The 19,392-nt window shown below is 43.5% G+C and overlaps 1 protein-coding gene across 5 annotated transcripts in view; it reads left to right on the top strand.

Moving 5' to 3' along the window:
* Positions 1-19,392, top strand: part of fam13a (family with sequence similarity 13 member A) — a 256,398-nt gene that overhangs the window by 125,076 nt on the left and 111,930 nt on the right. For all 5 annotated transcript variants that reach the window (XM_068045839.1, XM_068045833.1, XM_068045834.1 and 2 more), the window contains one exon: positions 12,881-12,976. In XM_068045839.1, coding sequence (XP_067901940.1) covers positions 12,881-12,976 — 96 coding nt within the window. The remainder of the gene's footprint in view (positions 1-12,880; positions 12,977-19,392) is intronic.

Here is a 19,392-nt window from a genome sequence, read left to right as displayed (position 1 = left end):
CATTACTTTGAACAGGCATGGGTTAAATGCACATTGTGAGCCCCATGCCCATATTCAAGGGCTTTCAGATTTTTCGCCCTATGTGTTTCAGAGTTTACACTGTATTTCAGCTTTTATTGTCAACGTGCTGTGTTGATATCAGTGGAAACGTACGAGTCATAGAATTTTAAATCATAGAATTTAATGGCACAGAAAGGTCATTCGGCCCACCGTACCTAGGCTGGCTCTCTGAAAGATCTACCCAATTAATTCTTGCCCCATAGTCTTTAAAATGTTTCTTTGTCAAATATATACTCCCTTCCCTTATAATAGCTAATATGGAATCTATGGTCGGGCATTCCTACCTTTTCTCTACTTTTCTCTTGTTTTTCTGGTGCTGATCTCAACCTGATGCCCACTCAGTGGAAGATAGTTCCCCCTCCTCATCTTCCCCTATTTCACTTATCAAAACCTCTCAGAATTCAGAATTCCAAAGCATTTCTTTTCATTCCAGCTTAATATTCTGAGGTTGAAGATGTCCCTGACTTTTAAGATTTTTTTGTAACTTTAGAGTTTGTTTTTATCACTTAATAAGAAAACATCTTTGGCCCAGAGATACTGAGAGTACCAGGAGCTGCCCACCAGTTTTAACTGATTTCTCCAAGGTCTGTCTTAAGCTTAATCTTGGATAAATTTTTAGGCTTACCACTTCCACCGTCAGTCGTAACATGACAGGAGCTTTGTTTTTCCTTATTCTCGCTTCCCTCATCCTCAAAGGTTCTGTCTTTGACTGAGATACAGGTTCCAAGGACACTGTCCGACCTCCTGTACCTTACCCAAGTGCCCATTCCTCAAGTATCAGTGGAATATTTGACTGTGGTTCCATCACACCCAAACCTGACTCTGTCCTCACCCACTCAAAGAATAAAATTAACTGCTTCAGCAATAACATAGAATATTCAGCGCAGAAACAGGCCATTTGGCCCAACTATTCATTGCTGGTGTTTATAGTTTACACATCTCCTCCCATTCCATCTGCCTCATCTGAGCCTTTCAGCATATCTTTCTATTTCCTTTTCTCTCATACATTCATATAGTTTCCTTTGAAAGCAACTAAGCTACTAGCCTCAACCACTTACTGTGTTAGCAAGTTCCACATTCTAACCGAAAACACTGGAAATACTTGTACAGCCAGGTGAGGAGGAGGTCTCAGGCTCCCCTCTTGCCCTTCCTCGTTTGACCGCAACAGAGTCTATTCCTTTTAAACAGTGGTTGTGTTAACCACCTCTGTAGTGTTTTATCTTTCACCTTTACTGTGATTGTGAAAGAACCAATCGAGCAGCTTTTCTTGAGTTTAAACAAAAAAGGGGTAAGTTTATTATACTTAGCACTCTAACCCCGATTTAAAAATACTTTTTAAAAAAAGCTACACATTCACACACACATTCACAAGAATCACACACACAAATAGATTACAGAGGGAAAAATAGATTTGGTGTGTGGGTTAAAGTCCAGAATAAATGGAACTTAAATACACAGTCTGTGAAGTAGGTGATCGGTAGTTCTCAGCTGAAGCCGTATTCCTGAAGTCCTCGCTGGACAAAGTGAACTTTGTGGTTGGCCTCCTTTGCTCAGGGTTTTCTCCTTTGCTCAGGGTTTTCTTGAAGACAGTCTTGCAGTTGGCTCTCTTTCTCTGGTCTCTGGCTGTAGCAGTCTATAGGCTTGGAGGGTCCACTGTCACAGGCGATTTTCAAACTTGTTGTTTTCTGGGGAGAGAGAAAGAGAGAGAGAGAGAAAGGGGAGCCCACAGCTTTCTCGGCTGCTGCAGTCTCAGTTTCTGCTTGTCTCTTTTATCCAAAGGAAACAAAACCTGCTTCCCCCGAGATGGACAGACAGTCGCATGGCTGCTTCAGGTTTTCTGGAACCTTCTAATGAAATTCAAAGTTAGGAATTGGCTACACATGCCCCAGGGTGCCAATTTACGCTTGGAAGAGTTTTGCTCTTTCAAAGTCATTATGTTAGGATTGCCTTGACTGCCATGCTAATGAAGCCATTTGAGGTAATTCAATCATTTAGAGCAAACCGTTGTCCTGGGTCCATTCTGCTCAACCCTCTGGCTCTGGGTGCATCTTTTGAATATGAAAAGGTGTTTCAGATGCAAATTTGCGGTGGCCTGGTAGTTTTTTAAAAAGTTATTGTAGGATTTTTTCCCATTAAAAGTCTAATGTAAGTTTCCAGCTGATGAAATTGATATTTCTCATTTGCCATGGGGGTTTTCTTGACGTACACAACAGGTCTGACAGCTTCTGTGGAGAGAGATTCAGAGTTAATGTTTCAGGTCAATGAGCTTTCATCAGAATTGGGTTCTGGTGGGCACAAACACATACCTTTCTGATGCTGGGCGAGAGTGCTTCCACTGAGCCACAGCTGACACTGTAAAATAGGTATTTCTATGTTTTTCTTGATTTTTTTATTCTTTCATGGGATGTGGGTGTCACTGGCAAGGCCAGCATTTGTTGCCTACCCTTAATTGCCCTTGACAACTGAGTGGCCATTTCAGAGGGCAGTTAAGAGTCAACCACATTTCTGTGGGTCTGGAGTTACATGTAGGCCAGACCAGGTAAGGACGGCAGATTTCCTTCCCTAAAGGACATTAGTGAACCAGATGGGTTTATACCAACAATTGACAATAGCTTCATGGCACTATTACTACAACTAGCTTTCAATTCCAGATTTTTATTAATTAATTGAATTTAAATTCCACCAACTGCTATGGTGGGATTTGAACCCCTGTCCAGGCTCAGGCCCCTGGCTTCTTAGTGTAGTGACATTACCACAACACAACCACCTTGATTGAGCTGCAGTTAGTTTCAGTTTGACTGCTTCAAAGCCAGATGCAATTTGCTGCTTTGCTTCATCAAGAGAAACCTTTCCGGGTCTCCTGTGACTGTGGGATCTTTCAAGCCGAAACACTCCCCACAGTTTGTCTAGATGTAAACTGTCACCGACTGTGTAAGCGTCCGCTGTGATCTGATGATAATCAATAGTTAATGAGTTCCCCTTGACTGCAGTTGGAATTATCCTTTGGGACTTCAAGGTGACATATGCAATAACTTCAAAAGTGCGTGTAATTATATTATTTTAAGGAATCTTTTTTAAGGTGTCAGCCACAGCACAGTGGGGGTTGTACTCACACCTCCAGCAGTTTCTTTATTTCAAATTTCCAGTATCTGCAGAATTTTGCTTTTGTACATTGTAATCTTGCTTTGGAAGAGGAGTGTAGAATCCAGTGCCGGTACAAAGGTTCTCATTCAAAACCTTCCCAGGGTGAAGATATTCCTCCTTTTACCTGATGGACTCAGGAGATAAGATACATTTCAGTGCAATTTGTGAATCCCATCAGGGAGGCTTTGTCAATTCAGACTTGTGACCACAGAGCAGCCCACACTGCTGCTGAGAGTCTATGCCAGGAGCAGAGTGCAGCTATATCAGAGCCCTAATCAATGCTTGTTCAGTGCAGATTGAACTTTGCTGGATAGCTCCACAATTTATATTTTAAATTATCACTACACCAAAAAAAAAATGCCACAACAAATTATTTTTCCTGAAATCTTGAAAAGTTGTTGTTGTATGTAATTAGAACTCCAAAACTTGCAGCTCACCAAACACATGGTGAGATCATTTGTTGATGCTTGGGAATTCTCTTGTTATATTTTGTACAGACAGTTGTTGCTTTCTTCACTGCGCTGTCTGTTGGATGGTTGCCTGAATCAGGCAGGTCAGTTATTCAAACCCCATTGATGGTCGCTGTTCTGCCTTGATACCCTGACAGTTTCCGTGTCATGAGATCACTTATGTCCGCCAGAGAGGGCAGATGATTTAATGTCTCATCTGAAAGATGGCACCTCCAACAGTGCAGCGCTCCCTCTTTATTGCATTGGGAGTGTCAACCTGGATTTTGTGCTCAGGTCCCTGGAGTGTGACCCACGAGCTTCTGATTCAAAGGCGAGAGCCTTTCTGCTGAGCCACGGTTACCACTTTCAAACAGACAATTCTATGGCTTTCTTGAACGAGCTGAAGTTGTTTTCAATGTCACTGCTTCAGTCTGGCAAAAGCAGATGAAATTTGATGATGTGTTTCATCATGAGAAACCTTTCTGGGTCTCCTGTCATGGGGACAATATGTGCGAGGAGATCGTGGACTTCTTTGTCACTAAGATCGAGATGATCTGCCACATCCCTCCTTTCCAATGACCCATGTGGCCAAGCTTCCTCTAAAGCTCCCCCGCCGTCCTAGCCCTGAACTCACATTTTTCTCTTGTTTCTCTCCTATTTCCCCCCCTGCCCTCTCCAAGCTCATCTTTTCCACAATGTCCACCTCCTGCTCCCTCGGCCCTATTCCCACTAAACCCCTGACCACCCAACTCCCCTCCTGGTCCTCAAGTCTTTAGGTGTTGTCCCTCTCTGCTTTAAATCTGCCGTCATCACCCCACCTCAAAAAACCATCCCTTGAACCCACTGTCCTAGCAAACTACCATCTCAGCGCCAACCTCCCTTTCATCTCCAAAGTCCTTGAACATGTTGTCACCTCCCAAATTCGTGTTCATCTTTCCCAGAATACCATGTTTGAATCCATCCAACCAGGTTTCCACCTAACCAAAACAGCTTTTATCAAAGTTACAAATGATATCCTATGTGACCGGGACAAAAGTAAACTTTCCCTCCTTGCCCTTCTCAACCTATCCGCAACCTTTGACATGATTGACCACACCATCCTCCTCCAAAGCCTCTCCACTGTCGTCCAGCTGGGTGGGACTGCTCTCGCCTGGTTCCTCTCTTATCTACCTAATCAAAACCAGAGAATCACTTGCATTGGCTTCTCTTCCAGCTCCCACACCATTACCTCTGGCCACCAAGGATCTATCCTTAGCCCCCTCCTATTTCTCATCTACATCTACATACAGGGCGGCACAGTGGCGCAGTGGTTAGCACCACAGCCTCGCAGCTCCAGCGACCCGGGTTCGATTCTGGGTACTGCCTGTGTGGAGTTTGCAAGTTCTCCCTGTGTCTGTGTGGGTTTTCTTCGGGTGCTCCGGTTTCCTCCCACAGCCAAAAGACTTGCAGGTTGATAGGTAAATTGGCCATTATAAATTGCCCCTAGTATAGGTAGGTGGTAGGGAAATATAGGGACAGGTGGGGATGTGGTAGGAATATGGGATTAGTGTAGGATTAGTATAAATGGGTGGTTGATGGTCGGCATAGACTCGGTGGGCCGAAGGGCCTGTTTCAGTGCTGTATCTATAAATAAATAAATAAATGCTGCCCCTCAGCAACATCATCTAAAAGCACAGTGTTAGTTCTTACCTGTATGCTGTCAACATTCAGTGCTACCTCACCATCGCGTCTCTCGACTCCTCCACTGTTGCTAAATTATCAGACTGCTTATCTGACATCCAGCACTGGATGAGCAGAAATTTCCTCCAATTAAATTTTGGGAAGACTGAAACCATTATTTTTAGTCCCCGCTCCAAACTCTGTTGCCTAGTTACTGACTCCATGTCTCTCCCTGGCAACAGTCTGAGATTAAACCATTCTGTTTGCAACTTTGATGTCATATTTGATCCCATGATGAGCTTCCAGCCACATATTTGCGCCATCACTAAGATCACCTATTTCCACCTCCATAACATCACCTGACTTCACTCCTGTCTTAAGAACATAAAAAATAGGAGCAGACTATTGTGTCCAGTTCTGGACACTGCACTTTCGGAAAGATGTGAAGGCATTAGAGACACTACAGAAAAGATTCACAAGAATGGTTCCAGGAATGAAGAACTTCGGGTATGAAGATAGATTGGAGAAGTTAGGAATGTTTTCCTTAGAGAAAAGAAGGCTGAGAGGAGATTTGGTAGAGGTATTCAAAATTATGAGGAGTCTGGACAGAGTAGATAGGGAGAAACTGTTCTCGTGAAAGAATCGAGAACGAGAGGGCACAGATTTAAACTGACAGCAAAAGAAGCAAAAGTGACATGAGGAAAAGCTTTTTCACGCAGCGAGTGGTTAAGGTCTGGAATGCACTGCCCAAGTGGTGGAGGCAGGTTCAATCGAGGCATTAGGCTGTTATCTGAAAAGGAAGAATGTGCAGGGGAGAAAGCAAGGAATGGCATTAGGTGAATTTCTCATTCGGAGAGCCACTCCCATAGCCCTTGATTTCCCGAGAGACCAAAAATCTGTCTGTTTCAGCTCATCTGCTGGTAAAATCCTCATTCTTGCCTCTAGACCTGACTATTCCAACACACTGCTGGCTGCTCTCCCACATCCTATCCTCCCTAAACATTGGAAATTCTGCTGCCTGTGTCTTAACTCACGCTAAGTCCCATTCACCTATGACCCCTGTGCTCGCTGACCTACACTGGCCCACAGTCAAGCAATATCTTGATTTTAAAATTCCCATCCTTGTTTTCAAATCCCTCCATGGCCTCGCCTCTCCCTATCTCTGTTATCTCCTCCAGCCCCACAACCCTCCAAGATATCTGCACTTATCTAATTCTGGCCTCTTGCGCATCCTCGATTTTTATCACTCCACCATTGATGGCTGTGCCTTCAGTTGCCTCGGCCCCAAGCTCTGGAATACCCTCCCAACACCTTTCTACCTCACTTTCCTCCTTTAAGACTCTCCTTAAAACCAACCTCTTTAACCAAGCTTTTGATCATCTGACCCTAATATCCCCCGATGTGGCTTGGTGTCATATTTGGTTTTATAATGCTCCTGTGAAACATCTTGGGATGTATTATTACGTTAAAGGTGCTATACAAATACAAATTGTTGTTGTTATTGTTTTGGGGGCTCTGAAAGCTAAAATACTCCCCACAGTTTGTCTAGATGTAAAAGGAAATGTTCACTGTGATCTGAGAGTAATCAGTAGTTAATGGGTTCATCGTAACTGCAGTTGGAATTATCATTTGGCACCTCAAGATGACATCTCCAATATCTTCAAAAGTGCACATAATTGTACTATTTTAAAGAATCTATTAAGGAATCTGCTTTAAGGTGTTAGTCATGGCTGAATGGGCAGCACTTTCACATCTGAATCAGAACCTTGTGGGTTGAAGATCCATTCCAGGGACTTGAGCACGTAATTGAGGCTGACACTTCAATACAGTGCTGAGGGTGTGCTGCATTGTCAGAGGTGCAATCTTTCAGATGAGATGATAAACCGAAATCCAGTCCTGCCCTCTTAGGTGGAAGTACGTGAACTGTGGCACTATTTCGAAGAAGAGTAGGTGTGTTCTCTCCGGTATCCTGGCCAATCCCTAAACAGATCATCTGGTCGTTTATTTAATTTGGCGTGTGTGGGATCTTGCTGTGTGCAATTTGGTTTCCACATTTCCAACATTGCAACAGTGACTACGCCTCAATAAGTACTTCTTTGACAGCAAAATGCTTTGGGGTGTCCTGAGACCATGATGGGTGCTACATAAATTCAAGTCTGTCTATTACTGCTTCGTGTAAAGTTTTTCAATGCTAAGGGGCAATTTGCCTGTAATCTTGTTCATGACAGACTGGGAAATGTTCCTGTTTTATGGAAGAAAATTTAAATAAAAGCTCCAATTGGAGCTCAGTGATCTTCAGGCTACCCCATGGGGTCACTTTAAGGGATATCTAATAGATGCCTCACCAAGTTGTTATGAGAGTGCTTCCAAATATATTTTTAAGGACTTATAGTTGAATTATGGGCATTGATTCATCTGGAAGCTTGAAGAGATGCTGAACTTTGTGTATTTTTAAGAGGTCACCAGAAGGCTTCCTGGATTTGGCTTGTAAATAAGCCCTTACTAGAAAGCACCTGTTTTCAGATAAAATACCAGCAGGGAGCTTGTTGTTTTGACTTGGAGAAGATGTTTACAGAGAAGTGACAGGTCAAGATTTATAGAGGCTTGACTTCTGGAATGTTTTTGGTTTCACTTTGAATTGTTAAAAAAGACAGTTGGAAAACCCAGCTTATCTATTTCTCTTTCTTGGAAAGAAACTCTGCATATCCAGTGTGCCAGTCTCCCCTTTCCTCCTGTATTTGAAGAAACCCTGCTTATAGAATGTGTAGGAACTGAAACCCCTGTTGCCGCAATTCTGCTGTAAGGCCTGTCTGAAGCCTCTGCAGCTGCATTTCTTGGAAAGTCTAGCCAAACTGATCTTCAACATTGCCTGGAAAGAGCTGTTCTAGGATGATCCCAGTGACATTCGTCTATACGTATATGGGACTCCAAACCAAAACAAAAAACATTTTCCATATTTTTTTTTCTGCAAGAATGAGCAAGTGTTCAGCCTAAGTGTTTTTTATTTGTTTGCTATTTTTGTAACAGATGAAGCAAAATTCCCTTCTATTTTTTCGGTTAATCGATGTATGTGTCTGTGTGTGTGTGTGAATGTGAGGGGCTAAGGTAAAAAGGGAATTTAATATTTCAATCCGTGTGTTTATACTTTACTTCATTACTGGTTAAGACTTGTTTTATAATAAACTGATAATTTTGTTATTAAAGAAACCTGGTTGGTGTGTTTTATTCTGGGAAAAATAGAGTATATGATTGACCATATCGGTAAGTGGGAAAATTTAAATATATGTTGTGACCTGTGGAGAGTGGGACTAGAATAAACAGTGTACCCTTTCCGCCTCGGTCATAACAATGCGCATTGAAACTTGTGAATCAGCACAGCTCTGTGTATCAGAAATGTTCCTGTGTTTTGTGAGATTAGAATGTAGGACAAAGAAGTCCAGTTCCAGATTGGGTACAATAGATCCATGTTCTGATCTATATACAGGAGGGTTTCCATCTGCGCTGGTCTTCTGGTCTTGTTTTTGAAGTCTTGGTTGACGTTAAATAGAAGGACGGCCAATACTGCAAAACCTTGGCTTCCACATCACAGAATGTTTCATACTTCCTCCGTCTCACTCTTCTCTTTGACAGAGTACTTGAAATAGTAATGGGGAATCTGTACCGTGTCTGTACTTAGACAGCCATACTGTTTCCTCTCTCACAAGCGCACAGAATTTCTGGGCTCCGTTTCATTCCACTGGAAGGCTGGTTCTTCAAATTAACCGCCAGTCTGAATCTTTCCTGTGGTTCCATAAATCATAGTTGTCTTTTGGGATGAGAGTAGGCAAGGGTGAAAATATTTTTTGAATTGTCTCTTCTGATTTGAAATCTTCTGAACTAATGATTTGGTTACGCTCAGCAAAAGCAAAGTACCTCAACTTGTGTGATGCAGTGTCCTTGGCGGTTTACATTTATGGCAAATTAGTTGGAAACTCCAGTCACAACCAGATATTTGAGAATAGAGGATGTGTTTAACACCTCCCCCCACTCCAGAAGCCCTCGGTAACGAGTCCCCTCCCTACTACATGCCAAAGGTCAAACTCGCTCCTGTACGTTGTATGAATGCATTGTGACCGGGAACTCTCTCATAACTGTGTCCTAGCTACTCATGCCGTACCTTCACCACAGGCGTGGGAGAAACCACTATTTGTGCATGTAAGCGAGGTTCCCCCACTGCCCATCTAGCAACATCACTGTGGCGGATGGGAGACGCCACGAGAGTATTTATGCCCAATATCCCTCTAAATGAGCAGCAAGGACAGCTGTCTGAATGATTTTGCCTTCCTCAGACACGTGGGGGGCTGAGTTACCTTGTATTGTGCTATAAACATCTGGGAATTCTATCTTGTGAAGACAGGATACTTTCTGTGATTTTTTTTTCTGACCTGCAATAGTATTCGCCATATTATTTGGTGAGAGTACTTCCTCCTTTGTAATTTGTAGTAGATTGATTTACAGCAGTGGCAGCTGGAAATCAAACTGATTCTTTTTATGCTCGAGATATGGCCGTCACTGGCAAGGCCAACATTTTAATGCCCCACAGTTCACATTAGTTAGGTCAGTGGTGAGGGGGATGGGGGTTAGACAATTGCGGTCGGGAGTGGGAAACCCAAAGCTTTAGGTTCCCTTGTGGGCCCAGAGAAAATAATTTTATTCAAAGTACCTGTTCAGCCTTCTTTCCCTCTTGCTGCTCTGTGAGGAGGCCAGCACAGGGTACAGATACAGCCATGGCCTGAATAACATTAAAAAACCCTGGCTTTTAAGTTTCTATGAGGCCTTGCCTGCCGGGCAAGGAGCTTGCTGGCTGGTCAGAATACGCCTATTAAAATGTGTGACACATAGGCAATGAAAATCTGGTGAATAGGTCGCTGCGAGAATTTTAACCACGTCACCCCACCCTCACATCCCCATTTTCATCAGGCCCAAAGGATTAAAATCAGGGCTTTTGTTTTTACAATTCTAATTTGTCTGTGGGCCAGTCACTGCCCCTATTATAATAATTCCTTTTTAAAAAATTGGGAACATATTTTTTTTAGCTGATTTTTTTAGTTCAGCAGTACATATTTTATAATTCAACACACCCTATCATGAAACAAGACAACTTTGATCATATTGCCAGTCTGCACAAAGCAATACATTGACGAGTCATTTTCTGTAAATTGGCACTAAAAATGTTGTGTCTTATTGTGCCACAGTGCTGTTCCCTATTTGAATTGTTTACCACACATTGGAAGTTTACAGGAAATATTTTTCCACATGACGTCTTTGGCTGCCTTTCAATCAGTCCTTCTGAACACGTTCTTTTCTTCTGTAAGTTCATTTTCAAGGTTATTGGAAGTCTGTAGGTCATACCAACTCCTCTTTGTTATGGACATTGCTGTTTGGGTGGTACCGAGTAAAGTTATGATAGTCTAGTGGCTGTTTTACTTGAATAATAATCCAGAGAATATCTGTCCAAATCCCACTATGGCAATTTGAGATTTTGAATTTTGTTTTTAAGCTAGAAATTAAAATGCTTGCTATCAGTGAAAGTGACCGTGAAGTTGTTGGATTGTCGCTACAACCCAACTGGTTTGCTCATGTCCTTTAGGGAGGGAAAGCTGCCATCCTTACCTGCTCTGACCTGTATGTGGTTTCAGTATCACACCAACTAGAGTTACTCTTAACAGCCCTCAGTTGTGTCAAACCGCTACTTAGGGCAGCAATAAATGCCAACCTTGTCTGCAAACTCTACATACCAAGAATGAATATTAAATAATAGAACCCTATAGTGTATCATAATAAGGCCAGGACTTTTACAGCCCTTCCCTCCTATAAAGACTCTAACATCTAGGTCAGAGGTCAGCAACCTTAATAACAAGAGCAATTTTTTAAATGTAGTCAAAAATGCAATATTTTAAGACCCACAAATGCCAATAATAATGAGAACAAGAGAGATATTATAAAGGTTGTTACAAAGAAGTTGTTAATTGAGTGATACTTTCTCACAAGTACAATGTTAGTAAAAGTTTAAAAAGTTTAAAAAAATGAACCATGCCATTTAATTACCATCAAAATGGGCTTGATCGATCAAGGTCGGGAGCTGCATGAGTCCTGAATAATCTACGTGTGGTTCCAGAGCCGCAGGCTGAAGACACTGATATAAGTTATCAATTTGGGATTAACAGCACGTTAAAGTCTTTGTGGCAGAGGGTGTACATGGTGATTGTCATGTTTGAGGGCAACGGGATATTTTCTGCTTGATGTATGGTTGAAGAGGGAAAGATTTGTCTCTCATTTTGAACCCAATCTCAACATTTTCTACTTAAGAGGCAGATATAACATAACAGAAAATGTGACTTCAACCACAAAGCATCCTTGAGGTTGTTCAATCATGGAAATCTTTTAAATCTAACTTTTGGCTGCTACCAAAATATTGTAGATTTGATCACAAATGGTGAAGAGTTGAAGGCAGTGAACAATAGCCCAGCCCATATCTTTACTACTCCCTCAACTCTTTCATTCATTCACTGGATGTGGGTATTGTTGGCTAGGACAGTATTTATTGCCCATCCCTAATCATGCTTGAGAAGGTGGTGGTGAGCCTCCTTCTTGAACTACTGTGGTCCATATGGGCTGGGACACCCACAGTGCTGTTAGGAAGGGAGTTCCAGGATTTACACCCAGCAATGATGAAGGAATAGAGATATATTTCCAAGAACTTGGAGGTGGTGGTATTCCCATGCTCCTGCGGTCCTTGTCCTTCTAGATAGTGGAGGTCACGGGTTAGGGAGGTGCTGCTGAAATGAACATCAAACTTTCTCTGGTAGATTGTCACACCTATAAATTTAGTTAGATTATGCCTTGACCTCTAAAGACCTCTCATTTTTTCCTTAGTTTGTGCTACTCGGAAGTTAGTACAGCTGATAACCTTCCATAAGTCGTCAAAACAAAGTTGTAAAAATGTGTTCAAAAGGACCAGTTGAAAGTCTGCCAATCACGCTTAGGTGAAAAAGTGTTTAACATTGGTTAATGGCTGTGTGTGGTAAACAATTTAAAGAGAAGTCAGCAATGTGGTGTGATAAGACATGACATTTTGATCGCCAATAAAATATTTTTCTGTTTTGCATTTGGCAACGCAGAAGGTTGAATCGCTGCATTTTGGAAGATTTATAGGCGTGAGCCTTGTTTGATCTCCTGCCCATTGCCTTAGGGCTGAGTTGAAATATGTAGTAGGTTTAAAAAGGTGAAAGGCTGGGATTTGAACCATTTGCCCCTTCCCTCATATAACTACAACAACTTCAAGGTAGCGCAAATATTCAACATTTTTTTTTATTGTGAACACGAATTTTGCAATCTTGATCAACTTACTCTTGCCAGGTTTTAATTGTACTATGTGCTTTTCCTTGGCCTCCATCTAAATCTGGTGGGACTCCGAACTCAATGTAATTTATTTCATATCATTCATGAGCACAGATTTATTTTTCTACTTGTGCTTTCAGGATGCTTTGAAATCATTATGCTTTTCTCTGTTGAAACTATTTCCACAGGAAGCCTATGGTGACATGTCCATCGCAGTCAGACCCTGTCCACTGCCGCCAAGTGAGTTAACCTCTGAAGTAACAAGACCGCTGCCGAAGAAAAAGGTTAGCACCATCAGTTGTGATTGCTTACTGACCGATCTCGTCTTTGTGGCTTTTATTCTTGTTCTGTCTCATGTTCTCTGGGCGTAAATTCCTTTTTTCCAGCTCATTATTCCCATCCTTTCCCTACCTCTGCAGCTCAGAAGCCAGTGGTAGCTGACAGATGTGCTGCCTAGCTGGTGTCACCTGGCAGATGGGATCCCAAGCATCCACCACTCCTATTGCTATAACTTGACACTTGATTTTCCTGGCTTCTGCTTCACGGGCTACATTCCAGGAATCATTAGCACACACATAGGTTCCACCTCTGGGAGGTATTTTGACTGTTTTAATATTTTCTTTGGGAGATTGAGATTCTTAAAGATACTTGTTCAGCCTTGCACCCTCCATATATATGTAGGATTTTGCTATGGGGAAAGATCATTTGAGGACCTGTATGGTATGACTATTTTCCTCACACTCTGCTGATAAAAATCCTTTGTCTGTTCTGGGCCTATATCTTTTATTTCATATGGCCAACCACAGTTTTCTGTTGTCTGCCATGTTTATAGTCGCACTTTGTGGGATTTCTGATCTCAAAGCTCTTAGAGAAGAAGCTGTTTCAAACTTAGACCAAGTTTTTTCGGGGTTATTTTGTATTGTCAGACTACAAAGCTCACCCACCTCTTTTCACTAATGCCATCTCGTGGGGAGGATCACTGCAATCCAGACTGATCAGGCTTAACTTCCTGTTGACCTCCCAACACCCGTAACCAGTTGCCATCCAATCAGAGCTCTTGGCATTAAGTTTGAACTCAGTCCTAAAATAGATATGGAAAAAGCTATTTCCTTTGGCTGGGCAATCAAGAACAAGGGGACATAATCTTAAAATTAAGAGCTAAACCATTTTAGGAGTGAAATCAGGAAATCAGGAACCACTTTTTCATACATATCTGGAATTCTCCCCTGCCCGCCACACTCACCGCCACCCCCCCCCCTGCACCCCTCCCCCCCCCAGCCCTGCCAGAACTCAAAAAGATTTGGATGCTTGAACAATTGGAGCATGCAAGACTGAGATCAATAGATCTGTGATGGTTGAAGTTATCAAGGGATATGGAACTCAGGCGGGTAAATGGAATTGAGTTCCAGATCGGCCGTGATCTAATTGAAGGATTGAAGGGGTAGACAGTGGCGTAGTGGTGTTGTCACTGAACTCGTAATCCAGAGGCCCAGGCTAATGCCCTGGGGATACAGGTTCAAATCCCACCATGGCAGCTGGTGGAACTTAAATTCAATTAATTCATTAAAATCTGGAAATTGAAAGCTAGTCTCGATAATGGTGCCATGAAACTATCGTCGATTGTTGTTTACAACCCATCTGATTCACTAATGCCCTATAGGGAAGGAAATCTGCTGTCCTACCTGGTCTGACCTACATGTGACTCCAAAGCCACAGCAAAGTGGTTGACTCTTAGCTGCCCCCTGAAATGGCCTAACAAGCCCACTCAGTTGTCAAGGGCAATTAGGGATTGGCAACAAATGCTGGCTTTGCCTGTGATGCCCATGTCCCATGAAAGAATAAAATAAAATTATTCAATCAATGCAAGGGGCTGAATGGCCTATTCCTATGTAGGGCTGTGAGTTATCAGGGTGTGCCTCCTAGTAAACTCCGATGAGCCATGCCTCCATTTTCTGGATAAAGGAGAGCTATCAGAGCAGATAAACAAGATTCCCATTGGAACAGACATCACTGTTCCAATCTTTCAAAAACCTATTAAATAGACTGAAAATATGGGGCAATTAAACAATCAGACGATGGTCAGTATTAATTGTTTCTGTCACCTATGTGGACATTGACTGTCCTCTAACTTCTTGAACAATAAAGTGTTCTATTCCACATTGCTGCTTCCAGTCTTGCATATTTCCTCAAATTCAATAAAGATATCATGGAAACAAAGGAAGGAAACAAAGGTCACGCTGGGCGAGATTTTGCAACACTGTGAGTTGGTTATGTATGTGGTGATTGATCCCCTACTGCTTCTGATCTTTTTGGACTCTGGCAGATCCAAGAGGGTTGACAGGTGGCGAGTGAAGTTCATATCTAACAAAGGGGGCCTAAGAATGGAGCATTTCATTATAGGCCTTCAAGCCTCACATTGATTAGGAGAAACTGCTTGAAACAATGCTGAGGTCCAATACAGGGAACCTTATACTGTCCCTCAGGGCAGATCCTGCATGGCTTTAGAGGGTTGAAGTTCTGTTCGACAGATTTTTTAGACTGGATGTGGTAAAGAATTCGCCAATTGCTTCATGTATGCGTTGAAGATCATCTCAAGTTGGTATTTCTAGTGAACCGTAGAATGAATTTGCGATTTTATAGAACCTTACAGCACTGAAGGAGGCCATTTAACCAGCTATTTGTGCCAAAGGGTTCTTTGCTTCACACTTTACCTGATCGATAGTTTCTGATTTCCAGCAAACACCTGTAGCTGTTCAATATGTTCCACTCACCTCATTAAGGTTCCATTACCTTGAACAAAAGAACAAACTTGCATTTATAATCGTACCTTTTACAACCTCAGGATATCCCAAAGTGTCTTACAACTGACGAAATGCGGCATGGCTACCTCATAAAGCGGGCAAATCGAGTCAATAATTTGTCCTTGGACTGGTCATTAGTCTCTTATGAGCTATTAATGAAAGCTTAGTTTTGCAGTTGTGCAGATAACCAGACAAATTTAGTAATCTCTTCAAGATAACAATATTGGCAATTTGGGCTTCTAAATTTAAAATAGTTGTGGCAAAGTGACTCAGGATGTTGGTGCTAGTGCAGTGGACATGGTAGTATGATGGTTATAGGACAAGGCTAGTAATCCTGAGACAGGGTGTAATAATCTAGAGGGTATGAGTTCAAATCCCACAGTGATAGTTTATGAATTGAATTCAGTTTGAAATATCTCGAAATAAAAAGCTGGCATGAATAAAAGTGACTATAAAGAATGTCCGATTTTCCTAATGTCCTTTAGGGAAGGAAACTATCCCTTCTCACTCTGGCCTAAATGTGACACCATTGGAACATCAACATAGTTGACTCTGCTACCTGCTCTCTGAAGCAGAAACCCAGTCAGTTATATCAAACCTCCATTAACTCCTTACAATCTCAGCAGTGGAGGCACGCAGGTGAAAGCCTCCCCATACATGAACAACATTGCCATCTTCTGCTCATTTCTGCCATCCATTCGCAGACTGATGAGCATCTGCGACCAGTTTGAACTGGCCTTGGGAGCCAAAGTAAATCATGGCAAGAGTGAGGCTATGTTCTTTGGGAACTGGGCTGACTGATCCTTTGTCCCCTTCACCGTCAGGTCAGACTACCTGAGGGTGCTGGGGATATGGTTCGGAGGGGCTGGGACGTGCACCAAAACCTGGAAGGAGCGAGTAGCCATAGTAAAACAGAAACTGGGTATGTGAGAGCAGCTTTCTCTCTCCATTGCAGGTAAGAGCCTGTTCATCAGGTGCGAGACACTAACTTTGTTACTGTACATGGTGCGGGTCTGGTCCATGTCCCACTCCTGCGCCGTAGCAGTCACCCGAACCATTTTCCACTTTATCTGGAGATCGAAAATGGACCATGTCCGCAGGGACATGATGTTCAAACCTCTGGATAAAGGGGGGAAAAACGTACCCAACGTCGCCCTGATCCTGATGGCCACCTTTGTGTGCGGCTGCATCAAGCTGTGTGTAGAACTCCAGTACACAAACAACAAATGTCACTATGTGCTGATGTTCTATCTGTCCCTGGTGTTACAAAGGATGGGTCTGGCCACATTGCCGCGGAACGTTCCATCCAGTTGGAACGTGCCGTACCACCTATCCTTCATGGAAAAATCTGTGCAGAAAAACACCTTTGACCACCAATCCATCAGGCAGTGGTCTGCACGGAATGACCTTAAGGCCCTGTGGAAAAAGGAGATGGTGGATCCTGTCAGATGGTTCCCCGAGCAGACTCTCAAATTCATTTGGCAGAATGCCTCATTGCCAGGAATTTCAAACAAGCACCGAGACCGAGCTTGGTGAGAAGGGCCCTCCCCATCAGATCCTTCCAGCATGCCTGGAGCCTCAATGCCTCAGCACGCTGCCCTTGAGGTGGATGTGGTGGGGAAGAGACTGTCGTCCACCTCCTTCTGGAATATGCCTTTGCAAAGCAGGTATGGAAAGAGATGCAGTGGTTTTTGTCGAGGTTCATCCCGAGCAGCTCTGTAACACAGGACTCTGTGCTCTATGGGCGGTTCCCAGGGACACACACCGAGATAAACATCAACTGCTGCTGAAGGACCATCAACTTGGTGAATGACGCTCTTTGGTCTGTCTGAAACTTGCTGATCTTCCAGTGCAAAGGGTTGTCCACGACTGAGTGCTGCAGACTGGCACCTTCCAAGGTCCAGGACTACGTGCTAAGGGATGCACTAAAGCTTGGGGCAGCTGCCGCAAAGGTAATTGTGCAAGGACCTCCTGCCGTAGTGAACCGAGGGGCTGGAACCTGTGTAAAACCCCTTGGGCTGTATGCACCAAAAATGTTTTTGCTGTGTAATGCAAATGTACATTGCATTGCAGATAAAATGGAATGCCAAGAGTTGTGAGGCACTTCATGCTCTGTATCAAAGGAATCTGATCTCCATTGCATGTTCCGAAATGTCAAATTTGAACTGTTTTGAACTGTTTTGTTATGTAAAGTGATGGAAGGTGTCATCAACAGTGCCATCAAGCGGCACCTGCTTCACAATAACCTGCTCAGTGATGCTCAGTTTGGGTTCCGCCAGGGCCACTCAGCTCCTGACCTCATCACAGCCTTGGTTCAAACATGGACAAAAGAGCTGGACTCAAGAGGTGAGGTGAGAGTGACTGCCCTTAACATCAAGGCAGCATTTGACCGAGTATGGCATCAAGGAGTAAAACTGAGGTCAATGGGAATCAGGGAATGGGAATCAGGGGGAAAACCCTCCACTGGCTGGAGTCATACCGAGTGCAAAGGAAGATGGATGTGGTTGTTGGAGGTCAATCATCCGAGCTCCAGGACATCACTGCAGGAGTTCCTCAGGGTAGTGTCCTAGGCCCAACCATCTTCAGCTGCTTCACCAATGACCTTCCTTCAATCATAAGGTCAGAAGTGGGGATGTTCACTGATGATTGCACAATGTTCAGCACCATTCGTGACTCCTCAGATACTGAAGCAGTCTGTGTAGAAATGCAGCAAGACCTGGACAATATCCAGGCTTGGGCTGATAAGTGGCAAGTAACATTCGCGCCACACAAGTGCAGGGCAATGACCATCTCCAACAAGAGAGAATCTAAGCATCTCCCCTTGACATTCAACAGCATTACCATCGCTGAATCCCCCACTATCAACATCCTAGGGGCTACCATTGACCAGAAACTGCACTGGAGTAGCCATATAAATACCGTGGCTACAAGAGCAGGTCAGAAGCTAGGAATCCTGCGGCGAGTAACTCACCTCCTGACTCCCCAAAGCCTGTCCACCATCTACAAGGCACAAGTCAGGAGTGTGATGGAATACTCTCCACTTGCCTGGATGGGTGCAGCTCCAACAACGCTCAAGAAGCTCGACACCATCCAGGACAAAGCAGCCCGCTTGATTGGCACCCCATCTACAAACATTCACTCCCTCCACCACCAACGCATAGTGGCAGCAGTGTGTACCATCTATAAGATGCACTGCAGCAATGCACCAAGGCTCCTTAGACAGCACCTTCCAAACCCGTGACCTCTACCAAATAGAAGGACAAGGGCAGCAAATGCATGGGAACACCACCACCTGCAAGTTCCCCTCCAAGTCACACACCATCCTGACTTGGAACTATATCGCCGTTCCTTCACTGTTGTTGGGTCAAAATCCTGGAACTCCCTTCCTGGCAGCACTGTGGGTGTACCTACCCCAAATGGACTACAGCAGTTCAACAAGGCAGCTCACCACCACCTTCTCAAGGGCAATTAGGGATGGGCAATAAATGCTGGCCTGGCCAGCGACACCCACATCCCTGAATGAATAAAAAAAATGTATTTTTTGCAAATTCTTATGAATAAAGTAAATTTCTGGAAAAGGAAAATGAACTCCCGACGTGACAGCATTGTGGGAGTGCCTTCACCACAGAAGAAAAAGAGTAGCTAGGGAGATGGAATAAATGTTGGCTTTGCCAGTGACCCCCGCATCCCAGAATGAATTGGGAAAACAAAACTGACAAGAGGATAGGAGAGTTGCAGAGCAAGGTCAGTTTTCCAAGCTCCAAACTGACCCCCACTGCTGTGGGGCAGCACAGGTCATCTACTCAATAGAAGGGGTGGAGACGAAATATTCAGGAAGAAAGGCCTTTTACAACCACTTCCGAACAGTTGCCTTAGATTGTCCTGGTAATGGTTGTTCA

This window comes from Heterodontus francisci, chromosome 1, assembly GCF_036365525.1.
Source record: "Heterodontus francisci isolate sHetFra1 chromosome 1, sHetFra1.hap1, whole genome shotgun sequence".
Lineage (NCBI taxonomy): Eukaryota > Metazoa > Chordata > Chondrichthyes > Heterodontiformes > Heterodontidae > Heterodontus > Heterodontus francisci.
This window is presented reverse-complemented; position numbering and strand designations above follow the sequence as displayed.